The sequence below is a fragment of the Echeneis naucrates genome, chromosome 7 (assembly GCF_900963305.1).
Source record: "Echeneis naucrates chromosome 7, fEcheNa1.1, whole genome shotgun sequence".
NCBI lineage: Eukaryota > Metazoa > Chordata > Actinopteri > Carangiformes > Echeneidae > Echeneis > Echeneis naucrates.
The window spans coordinates 8,942,043-8,954,593 of NC_042517.1; the positions used below are offsets into that span (position 1 = coordinate 8,942,043).

Here is a 12,551-nt window from a genome sequence, read left to right on the forward strand (position 1 = left end):
GATCCTGGTACTTTTACAAATATTTGTATGTAGTTTGTTTAGATTTTGCAAATAGAGGAGGAGAGGATAGGAGAGTAAAGGAGAGTAGAGGAGAGAGGAGACTGACCCTTGGTTTGAAGGCGATGAGCTTGAGGATCATCTCCACAGTGAAAACCCCAGTGAAGACCATGTTGAGGATGTCCATGGCGTAATTAAACAGATAAGACTGTCCGTGGTGCTGGTCAGACACAGAGAGAGTAATTACACACTTATGAATTCTAAATACACCTGTGTTCAGCAATTGCTGTTGAAACCCATCACTTTGACATAAATCTTTCTGATAAGAAAAAATGTTCCTCACTGCTGCAATCAGAACAAACGTGGTATCCAGGAAAGCATGAGCGCATATTCTTCAGATTATGAGGTGCATATGATGGCAATTCAAACTGCTTGCAGCATCGAGAGAATCCAAACTAAATCATCATTTTCTTCTCAGCATATGAATTCACCATTGTCAGTGATATTTGGATGATGATAATTTTTATTAAATACTGCACTTATGAAAGGCACACAAGATATTTATTGTCCAAATGAAGAAGACCTACCTGTATGGCCAAACACAATGTGTTCAAGATGATTAGGACAAACATGACGTACTCAAAACCCGTGGAGTTAACCACATACCAGAACTTGTACTGGTACGGGTTTTTGGGAATGTAGCGCCGCAAAGGACGAGCTTTAAGAGCATATTCCACACACTGACGCTGGTGGTTGAAAGGAAAGGTGGATGCAAGGAGAGAGAAAGAGACAAAAACAACAACATGTCACTTTATAGTCCTCACATACACTCAGTGTATCAGTCCAGTTGATCAATATTGTGATATCATACACAAATGCACACACATTCTCAGTGCTTCGTACCTGGTTCTTATCCAGCTCACAGTTCTTGTACTCCTTCTCCCCCTGCTCCTGGAAGGTGACGATAACAAAACCAACAAAGATGTTCATCATGAAAAAGGCGATGATGATGATGTAAATGATAAAGAAGATGGAGATCTCGACACGGTAGTTGTAGATGGGACCCAAGTTCTCTTTGTTGGAGTCAATGGCCTTATACAACAGGCTGCAGGGACAAATAGCAGAGGAGGAGTCAAGATCAAGATCTGCAATTATTCACACTAATTCAACCTGTGACAGTTTGAGTAACAATAAAAACTATAGTGACTAAAGCAATACACAAACACAAATACATGTGCACAGTGGCACGCACAAAATTGGAGACACAATAGACTTTGTCATGCCAGTGCTGGATGAAGTTGGTTGCTCTTACTTTCATTTATTGAGAGTGTTGGAAATGGAGAATTTTCTTTCAGACTGAACAGTGCAAAAGGTTCATGCTGTAATTTCCAAACGATGAAAATCAAACCCAAGTTGCAGCTCAGTCACAAAGCAGAACTTACGTGGGCCATCCCTCAAAGGTGGAGACTGTAAAAAGAGCCATCATGGCCATGAGGACGTTGTCGAAGTTGAAGTCACTGTTGTACCAGATCCTCTCCTTCACCATGGGGAGTGCGGCATCCCCATTGTTGTAGAGAATGTATGTACCCCTGTGAGTTAATGATGAGAAGTTAACTTCAAGTACGCATACGCATCCCAAAAACTTTGAGGAGTTAGCTCACCTGCAATCCTCTGGGCTGAACTTTGCATCATCTGTGCATCGATAAAACTTCCCCTTAAATATGAAACAGGAGAAAATCAGAGGATAACTTGGCTCATGTGTGTCTTTTTCTTCTACCTTATATCAATCTTTCCCTTTTTCTTTTACTGTACCTTGAAGAGCTGCACACCAATACAAGCGAACATGAACTGCAGCAGGGTGGTGACAATCATGATGTTGCCGATGGTCCTGATGGCCACAAACACACACTGCACCACGTGCTGAGAAGGACACACAATTATATAATATTATTAAGAATAGACAGCACTGCCTCACAACCAAAGATGCATGCATGCACAACTCAGGACTCAGGACACCCAATGAAAACCTCACATGGTTCAGATACACCCTCGACCATGTTGTGTTATCCTGACCTTAAGTCCTTTGGCTCTGTTGATGGCCCTGAGTGGGCGAAGGACTCTCAAAACACGGAGAATCTTCACCACGGAGATAGCAGAAGATCTATGGAAGACACAAAGAGGGCATCCTCGGCATTGAAGAAAAAGCAAATCTGGCTTTATAGTAAGAAAATAATGATATGTATCTGACAAGTGTTTATATTGTCCTCTAACCTCACATGGTTTTTTGTTTTCTATTTATACACATGAAGACTGAATGGGATAGGTTCTCATCACAACACACACTGAAATGCAGTCTTTGGACTATTCTTGGCAAAGTGATTTCCTAGAGTCGTCTTGACAACCAACAACAGATTAAACAAGACAAAAAAGATAGAGGTTGAGTTGAGTAGAGTTGATTAATGGATTTAAGCGGTGGTAGGTTTTACTATGTTTATAAAAGGTCAGAGTTAGAATATCTGTTTATTCCTGGTTTCAGTCTTTGAATGAAGCAAAGTTAATCTGCTAATGGCTGTAGCTCCACATTCAGTAGATAGAGATGGGAGGGAGGTTTGATTTTCTTTTCTGTCTTATGACAAAGAAACCCAAGTTTAACTACTTCTTTGGCCTGCTACTATACTATTGTTAATACATGACAGAAACAGAGCACAGCTTTTTAATGGCAACTACAAATACATAATACATACAAAAATATACAAAATGTATTTTTGTCTGTGAAAACAACACCACAAATGAAGTATTTAATTCCAGTTTTTGCCATTGGGTAACTTCTGTTTTTCGTTTTTTGTTTTGTTTTTTTTGGCAGGGTGCTCATAGAGACAATAAAAAAGATGAAGTTGAAAATGATACATACTGAATGCCAAAGGAAACTAGAGAGACACCAACGACCAGCAGATCTAAGAGGTTGAAGTAGTTTCTGCAGAACGCCCCTTTATGAAGGAAGGCTCCAAATGCCGTCATCTGCACAGACAGACAAAGGAGACAAGAGTCACAACCAAAGAAGGCAGACCTGCTGTCAAATATGTACATTCATACGCACAGCTTTGAAACAGCCTGAGATTGGATTTTTCATTATAATAACTGATTAGAAGATTGAATGCTTTTGATTTTCAAAAGAACTTTTTGGGTACCAAAAATGCACAGTGCTTTAATGCTGTGTGTCCCCCCCACATTTACATAAATTTTTTATCTATTTATATATATATAAAATGGTAAAGTATTTGCACTGTCCAGTTCATTCATATAAAAATTTGAAAAGTAAACGCTGGATTTGCACTCTCAAACACTAATGAGTAGAGACTTTGAAAGGCTTACGGTGGTTAGACACACACATACACAAATAAATACATAACTTGATTTTAAACCATCAAAAATTGTCAGAAAAGGGAACAAGGAATGTCACTCTTCAGTTCAGATTAAGTCATGTACTGTACAATAAATACTTTCCATAATATTAAGACTATAATCCGCTCCTGGCAGAATTTGTTATCTTAAGCCATAATGCAGGAGATTTACCTTGTGCAGACATGCAGCGCGCAAAAGGACAAGGCAGAGGATTGAATTGAAAGTCAATATAATAAAATAATTTCTGTTTGGCGATTTCTGAGAATATTCATTATATTCAGTATAGTCTGCAATCAGGCAATGGAATAGACATCTTTCAGAGGGAAATGGTGCAAAGATTAATACTTTCAACAAAGAAAAAATACTAGCGCTTGACAGAGTCACATCTTAGCAAATTAATAACTGAATTGTATTCACAAAGTTGGGGAAAAAATAACAGTAATATTTGGGAACAGCCTAACATGTAGTTGGACTCTGAAGGGCCACCAGTCCATAAACTGGTCAAGGATGAAGAGGGGATAGTGAGCCATGATGGAAAAGTGACAGACAAAACAAAAATATCTGACAAAAGCATATGAGCTCCACATTGACCGATAGGTCACCGTGACAATAAGACAGGTAGGCAGCCGTTCAGATCAAAAAATTTGAGACGAAAATGAGGGGAGGGGGAACATGTGCAGCAAGCTTGGAAGTGGTGGGTTGTTGCTGAGACGGTACAACAGTTTTTATTGATTACCTTAATAAGGATCTCAAATGTAAACATACTAGTGAAGACATAGTCTGCATAGCCTAGGATCTGAGGAGGCAATCAGAGTGACATAAGCACGCAGGGTTACTGAAGCTCTACCCAGCACAGCACAGCACACAGAGGACATTTACCTTCAACAGGATCTCAACAGTAAAGATTGCGGTGAAAGCATAGTCAAAATAACCAAGTATCTGTAAAGAGGCAATGCACAAGTTTGAGTCATTTCAGGACAATGGGACAACATATAAAAATTTTAGAAGCAGCTCCAATAAGAGGCAACAAGGTTATACAAAAAGTATGATGTCTAAACTGCACTAGGTGAGAATTTTAAATTTTAAATTCACTCACCAGCTCTGCAGTTACATGCCTAGCTTTGTTGGCAAAATGTAAATCCTGAGTTTGTTAACTATAGCTTCGTGGGTTTTTTTTTTTCTTTGAAAGGAATATGCGAATGACAATTTTAAAGTGTTAAAGTTTTACACAACATGCTGAATGAACATCTCTCATCTGCAACTGTCAGCTCACTGTGTGTATGTTTGTAATCGTTTCTACATTTGTTAAACCCCAGAAAATGGTCAAAAAGTGATACAGAACATAATGCAGAAATATAAATATATCTGGCTGACCTGTACCTGTGTTTATTTAAGAAAAGCAGCGTTAATGAATCCCCGCTAACTGGGTGACAAATCCACTGCATTGTCAATAAGCTCACTAAAGACACTCAGAAGCTACACTGAACCATATCTGACCACACAGGGATTTATCTAGTAGAGATTTTCCTCTAATCTCAAGTGCAGACACACACATGAACTTTTGCTGAGGACAATGTTGGGAGCAAGGACACGTCCCAGATTGTCCATTGCCAGCCCTCCTACAACACAAGTGCTGCTTCCCCGCTGCTGTGAGGCCACAGGGATGACATGTGTCATCACGGCTTGGCACAGCATGGCTAAAACACACACAGTGCCATATTGGCAGTGAGCCTTTTTTTTTTTTTTTTTTTATTGAAGTTACACAATTTGTGTGTGTGACCAGTGCCACCAGGGTAGGCTAGGGGTTTGAAATTGCCTCTTGCAGCTTTGGTTGGTAGACATGTAAGCACATATCATGATAAAACATTGTTAAAAAAGGTATATAAATCTAATAAAGACAGCATTAGAAAAGTGGACTTGGGAAAAAAAAAAAAAAAAAAAAGTCTGATGTTATGACTGTTGTAGCTTTAAGAAAAAACTCAGCCAAACATCCCACATGTTATTTTCCTATTACTCTATTTGTGCTCTGCAAAACCATATTTCAAGGCAGATAGCTTGACTTATCAAGTAAATGTGATATTTAAACCACCAACAATGGCTGAGTAAAAGCCCCAGTGAGCCTTGACAGCGGCTCAACAGACAGTGAACTCCCTATGTGACTCGCTTCCTTTCAGCTAGAGCTCAGTGAATGATGGGATACATTATTCACACCTGTGTTTTTCCTAATGTAATGTCAGGATGTCTGTGTGTCACCAGGGATGGCGAGACATTTAAACCCTCCCCATGTGATGTGTGTGTCTGTGAGGTGTACATGGGGTTGCCTTTCAGGTCAGCCCCTGTAGTGTACGTACAATATTGCGAGCAGAAAAGTTGCGTATGGGATCCTCGGCAGCCAGAGAGACAGAACTGAGCATGATGAAGACCAGGATGAGATTGGTAAAGATCTGATGGTTGATCAATTTATGGCAGAAGACACGAAACCTAAAAGGGAGAGATGAATAAAAACAAATGACATGGAGAGGGAAGGAAAAAATGTAATAGAGAGATGTAAAGTGAGTAGAACAGAAGTCTGATTTAGTGACACAGCTTTAATTTCAGCATTTTGCATCTGCTGATTGAGTTCAGAAGTTTTCTCTTCAGTTATTTCGAACCGGTTGACTGATACGTCCCTGTGTCTCACTATGGATCCGACCAAGCTCCTCTGAGACTCACGGGTTAGTGCTGCTGAAGATAAAGAAGGCACTGCCCTCTGGGATTGGCTGGATCTTTTCTTTGATAGTGAGTTCAGACAGCCTCTGGGGTCGTGGTCCTGAGGGGACTTCTGGGAGCTCATCGTCATCATTACACACTGAGAAATTAAAAGAGTTATTTCAGTCTAGTTAAGGTTCAAATCACTAATTCATGTCATTTCGTTAGTGAATGTAGACTCAGTGTAGCTAATTTTTTTTTACATAAAATATTGTCAGGTGTATTTTAAATGAAAGTGAAGTCAACAAATTTTTGTTCTGTCTTCTCTTTGTAGTTTGTCTCGTTCAGCAGTCTTTAGACATTTGATTGTGTTTGTGGAATTAACTTTGATTTGAAGTGTAATATTTATTGTTTACACTAATATAGAAAAAAGGAAAAAGTGTTTGTACAATTGTAAGTGTGTGTACAATCTAACTCTGTGTCATTAAACTGAACGATGCATTAAATTCCAATAGAAGCTGTTATATTTATTTATCTTAATTAAAATTGGACCAAATACTACATTCATCTTGGCAGCAGTTGGAGTTGGTGCCAAAATCCCCAGTGGCTTACGCGTAGTCAGTGAGGTAAGAAGACAGATTTTTCAAACTTTTCAATCTTTCACAGAAAAACAAAACCACTCTACTTAATCAAGCCAAATGGTCCTTACCTGGAGAATCGATGGCAGGATACAACTCTTTGTCTTCTTCTAACAAGCCCTCTGCTGGCACCTACAGACAGTGATCAGGATTAACCATTTGGAAATGCACAAGTAATGAGATTAGAAAACTATGGTGGACTTTCATGGAGAGAGTCTAATAGTAAGGTATCACAATGCCTAAAGAAAATATATGAACTAGTATACGAATTGCATGAAGTAGTTATGAATGAGAATTAGAGCATTTCTGTCTTGCCTTGGTCTCACCATCCTTGGCTTCTGTTACTTCAACTCTCTTATTTTCCACGCTTATGTCCCTAGGGGAGATGAAAAAAAAGAATAACTAATAAGAAGCAGTTTTTTCTACTGCATGTGCCTACAAAAACAATTAAAATGAAAATAAGGGAAAACATTAAAAAGTGAAATACTGAAGCATCTTAAGTCCTACTTGGCACTGTTCTTCCTTTTCTTTGCCTCCTCTTCCTCCTTCTGTGCCGTGTTGAGGCTCTCAGCGTCTGCCAAGTTGTCGACAGCGATGGCCAAGAAGACATTTAGCAGGATGTCTGGTTATGTGACTTGAGGAATAAACACTGACCTTCACAATACAGAGTATAACATCAACTTGCTCAACATCAAAACACAACTGTTTCACAATAGTATGTATTTTTTTTGTTTGTACGTTTTTTCACGCATGATATTGCATGAGAATTCATGTACATAACAGCCATTTGGCCAGTAGGATACAATTTCCACAGATGAAGAGGATAATGAAGTAAATGCAGACCACCATTCCAGAGGAAGACGGACCACCGTACGCCATGATACCATCATACATCACTGTATTCCAGTCTTCTCCTGTCAAGATCTGGAAAGCACCACATACATCTACTTCAATCAACTGCCCTGACTTGACTTGAAATATTTACAACAGTGTGGCAAATTTCCTTGCAGTGGAAATAAAATACTTCAGTTTGATGAGCTCATTTGAATGATTATTTATGTTATTTCTATTGTCAGTGCACTAATAAGTAGCGGGACAAAATCGATGAGACTCTGCGACAGGTTGAGAGTCAGGTTGTTCACATGTTAAATAAAAGAAAGAGTGCAATCACTAACCTGGAAGACAGTGAGCAGGGCCTGGGGGAAGTTATCAAACGTGCTCCTCTTGGTCACGGTCTCATCAAAGTTGAACTTGCCCCCAAAGAGCTGCATGCCAAGCAGGGAGAAAATAATGATGAAGAGGAAAAGCAGCAGCAACAGGGAGGCGATAGACTTCATGGAGTTGAGCAGAGAGGCCACCAGGTTACTAAGAGATGCCCAATGACTGGAGAAGAAAAAATACAAAACAGGTTAACAGATGGACGGACAGATATAATGCTAACCCTGGGGTCGACAACCTACAGCATTAAAAGAGCCATTTGGGTGAGATTCCCACCAAATAAAACCCACCTGGAGCCACAAAACATATTCAACCAGAATAATGAAGATAGTTTAATTACACTCATGCTATGTACATAAGAAGTGTAGTTGCATTTCTGAAATAAAAGAACCATTCCTTCTATTCGTTCCATTTTCATGAGAAACTTTTCTTTTTTTAATTCTCTCGATGTACCCATGGTTACTCAGTGTTTGCCTGACGGCAACAGGTGATGCAAGCAAGGTGAGATGCATATTTTACTACATAATTTTAAAACACGTTTTATTTAAAAGATACGGGATCGACCTGAATCTGCAGCATCTTGTCCATTACATCCCAAAAAAAGAAGAAAAAAAACTTCAATAAAGCAGATTCAAATTTATTCAAATTAAATATCCACAGGGAGCCGCAGTGTTTTGCTCAAAAGAATGAATAGAATCTCTTTAGATTACCGTGTAACTTTGAAGATCCTAAGCAGGCGGACACAGCGGAAAACAGAGATGCCCAGAGGTGACATGATGGCCAGCTCCACCAAGATGGTTTCAACGATGCCTCCGCACACCACAAAACAGTCAAAACGGTTAAACAGGGACACAAAGTAGGCCTGCAGTCCCAAACTGTACATCTTCACCAGCATCTCCATGGTGAACATCGCCAGGAGAACTTTGTTGGCTACATCTAGAGAGGAGCAGAGAGGACTTCATATTAACAAATGTTGCATAGTTCAACAAGCACAAAGAAAATGACCTTAATCCATGTTTGAAGGTTGCACAGGCAATGAGAGGCAGATACCCTGTACTTCGGTGAGCCAGTCTGGTTGGTTGTAGTGTTCAGAGGCGATTGTCAAAGTGTTGAGGAACACCAAGACGATGACCAGCCAATAAAACATCACTGATTTCACAGCTGCACGACACTTCCTCCTGCAAAACCGGTTCCATCGCCGCCACTGACGGCTGATTGACAAAGAGGTACAGTTAATGGTTGATGATCTGGACTGATTGAAAAACATTTAGTCTCCCATGTGAGACATACTGTAATAAGCCAAATAATTTTTTTTTTTTTTATGTTGTGGGAAATTTACTGAGTCTACTTCTTATATGAGTAATTCTATGTGGTTAAAATGACTGCACAAACTACTCAAATTAAATAAAAATTGATTACAAATAGGGCTGGGCGATATGGAACAAAATCTTATCACGATATTTCATATCAGTCGATATATCACGATATCAATCAAATAACTATTTCTGTAAGAAGTTAAATGTATGAAATGTACGACAAACCTTGTAGAAAATTCAAATAAATGAAATGATTATATAATAACATTAATTTTTAATTCTGACCAGTCAGAAGCTTCAGGTGTTACAGGAGAACACAAACAAATCAACAACTAAATTATTTGGTCAATTAAAAAAAAAAAAAAAAAAAAAAAAAAAACTAATTAGATAATAGAAAATAGAAAAGTCTCAATTCTGACCAGGCAAAAACTCGACACAATTTGCAGTGCACACGACTCTGCTTCCTGCCGGACTTTAAATAGCCAAAATAAGATTTAATTAAACACTCCTGAACTCCTCGGACCTTTCTTCTCAACAATGTCCTTGCCTTTTCAGCCTTGGGCTGTGTCCATTGGGGTGTCTTTTTCGTGTTAACGTTTTCCGCCATTTTCACGCCTTTCACTCCCGCTCCTGAGTGCCGCTGGCCAAAACACAAGCACGTGTGCTTACGGTTAAACCGGCCCCCAACCGGCCTTTCAGGTGTGGCGGATAAATGCAACAAAATAAAATGATGCCATCGCAAAAACTGTGCTATTTCCTACATTTCATGATAAACGTGAATCCACTGTGCGCTCGTAACATCGCGCCAACAACATGAGTAACATCCTCTCTGCCCCCTAACCTCAATGGGCCTTCTCCCCTTCACGAAGAAACTTTCCAAAGAAACTGCTTTTTTAATCATTTCGCTAGCTTGTGGGTTTAATTTTAGCGGTAACGCATCACGTGACCGAGACAAGCGTCTGACATGCGTCAAGAGTGAGTCATAGACGGATGTAACGGAGAAAATCCGGTCATTTTTCAAAATAAAACATAGTTCAGCTTCAGATAATAAATAAAACATAAATAATGTAAGTTATTTATTCTTTCTGTGCGGCCCGGTTCAAAAGACCCACGGACCGGTACCGGTCCGAGGCCCGGTTGTTGGGGACCAGTGACCTACTCTCTCTGTGTGGGTGTGTCACCCTAGCCTGACGTAACTCTATTCCAGCTACGTGATTGGCTCCGCACGGCGCTATTCTCATTATCATTGGCTGTTCGTGCTGTCTGTCAAAACTTGGCTGGAACGATCGAGGAAAGGTGATTTTGCCATAATTATCGTTATCGTTTTATCGCCCAGCCCAAATCACAAAGGTGTCAAGAGACAAAGAAAACACAACGATACAAGTGTGGCGAGGCTAAAGTAAAGGACAAGTTAGCCGGATAAGAGACACAACAGACAACTGGAAAGAAATAACGTGGACGTAAAAAGCAGATGAAAACACCAATGATGTGAGCAATACAGATATAAGGCAAAAAAAACAACAAAAAAAAACAACAACACAATTATGAGGTGACTTGAACAAATGGACAAAGAACACACCTTCCATGCAACGACATGCCAAGGTACTAACCTGCACTTTGACTTAGTGATTTTTTGACTGGAAAGAATAAAATATGAAGCAGCTTTTAAAAAAAGGGCAGCATGTGTTGCTCTCCACTCTCATTGTTTCATTTAACTTTTGACTCTGACCAAAGCATCCTTGACACTCTAAAAGAAGCCTTTCCTTCAGTATTAGCTCAGTGTAAGCAGACTCATAGGACTGTCACAGGAAGCTCAAACTCACCACAGGGGTCCACAGCAGGGGGATTTGTCCTCCTCTCCGTTGTGATTCTCTGTGTTCACTGACTCCGTCTCACTAGTGGGCATGCTCGCTGTGGTATCACATGTACGCACACACAAACAAATCAAAAAAAGCAAGTTAACAAACAAAGGTAGGACAAATTGTGTGTCTAGAATGATACAGCTTTCACCAAAATGTCACATGATGACATATTTGCCGAATGACATCCATGCATGTATGGTTTGGCTTGGTCCTAGGTCTTTTAAGAAGAAAGATTTTTTTATTTTTTATTTTTTTAATTAAAAAACGATGCCATCACCAAATTCTGGCAGTGCAACAAATTGACTCAAGGTACTACAAGAAAGATTCAACTCCATTCAATTTATGAAGCTTCACTTGACTCTTAACTCTCCAATTATATATCTCATGGTTTATGGGCCAAGCCAAACCAGCTAAAAAGAAAAAAAAACTAAAAAAAAAAAAAAAAAACTTCTCAAAGTTTGACAGTTATAAAAAGGAAATACACAAGAAATGTTTCAGTTCTCAAAGACAGATACTGGCAATATCCAGTTGCACTGGATATTGCATGTTCAGCTGGAGAACCAACTGTTCGGTTTTATGAACATTGCAAAATGATGAATTTTAAGGTTTCTGCATAGAACACGTCACGGTGAGTGTATGCTGTCAGGCAAATAAACATTTTCAATTTGTGATTTAAAAAAGGATCAATAGATATCTATCAAAACACAAATGTTACTCAGATTAAAGAATTAATTTGCACCAAATATCCACTGAATTGAAAGTTTTTAAATACTGATAGTCCAGGTGGAATATTGTAATAGATCAAACTCTATGGTCTGAATGCACTTGCATAGTGACCGGGTTTCACCAAACAGTACATTGGAAACAATTTATAGTGCGCATGCACAGAAAATGTCCTTTTAAGTGACAGATGAAAGGAATTCAAAATGGCAATGAGTGGGTGGGGGCTCTGAGTACAAATACTGTGACATTTCTGTTTATTTTTCACCAATAATATAGTATACTAAAATATATTCCATACTGACCGTTACTTAAGTCAGTCTTTCTCTTTTAGCAAATTGAATATTATCCAAAACATGCATTTTAAATTTGGTTTAACCATGGATCTAAGCTGCATTTTTAAATACGCTGAAGGTGCATGAATACAATTAACACTGAGCCACATTCAAGAATATTGGCGATCTCATCCCCTACGTGTGATTGATCGTTTTCTTCCAATCATATGTGCTATAAAGTTGGTCGCTTAATCTTACAAAGAAGCTACTGCTCAGTAGTTTCCTCCTCCAGGTGGCCTTTGGCTCAAGGAGAATATTTGCTTTTCTGTTCATCTGTTCTGCAGCACACTGTTGATATATATTCTATAGTAGTCAGAGTTTGTCATGTCAGTAATAGAGCAATGCGATGAAGTGAATTTCCTTATGATGACGATG

At 39.1% G+C, this 12,551-nt stretch overlaps 1 protein-coding gene across 1 annotated transcript in view; it reads right to left on the reverse strand.

The window, feature by feature from the left end:
* The window catches only part of cacna1db (calcium channel, voltage-dependent, L type, alpha 1D subunit, b), a 74,896-nt gene that overhangs the window by 21,233 nt on the left and 41,112 nt on the right, over window positions 1-12,551 (reverse strand). Inside the window, exons 11-31 of the mRNA XM_029505893.1 lie at window positions 11,083-11,170; window positions 10,870-10,896; window positions 8,994-9,154; window positions 8,654-8,879; window positions 7,901-8,108; window positions 7,529-7,649; window positions 7,233-7,347; window positions 7,041-7,101; window positions 6,797-6,857; window positions 6,112-6,247; window positions 5,751-5,880; window positions 4,279-4,338; window positions 4,136-4,195; window positions 2,909-3,015; window positions 2,071-2,158; window positions 1,810-1,917; window positions 1,659-1,711; window positions 1,440-1,586; window positions 901-1,102; window positions 585-743; window positions 107-217 (exon numbers count right to left, since the gene is read on the reverse strand). Coding sequence (XP_029361753.1) covers window positions 107-217; window positions 585-743; window positions 901-1,102; window positions 1,440-1,586; window positions 1,659-1,711; window positions 1,810-1,917; window positions 2,071-2,158; window positions 2,909-3,015; window positions 4,136-4,195; window positions 4,279-4,338; window positions 5,751-5,880; window positions 6,112-6,247; window positions 6,797-6,857; window positions 7,041-7,101; window positions 7,233-7,347; window positions 7,529-7,649; window positions 7,901-8,108; window positions 8,654-8,879; window positions 8,994-9,154; window positions 10,870-10,896; window positions 11,083-11,170 — 2,429 coding nt within the window. The remainder of the gene's footprint in view (window positions 1-106; window positions 218-584; window positions 744-900; window positions 1,103-1,439; window positions 1,587-1,658; window positions 1,712-1,809; window positions 1,918-2,070; window positions 2,159-2,908; window positions 3,016-4,135; window positions 4,196-4,278; window positions 4,339-5,750; window positions 5,881-6,111; window positions 6,248-6,796; window positions 6,858-7,040; window positions 7,102-7,232; window positions 7,348-7,528; window positions 7,650-7,900; window positions 8,109-8,653; window positions 8,880-8,993; window positions 9,155-10,869; window positions 10,897-11,082; window positions 11,171-12,551) is intronic.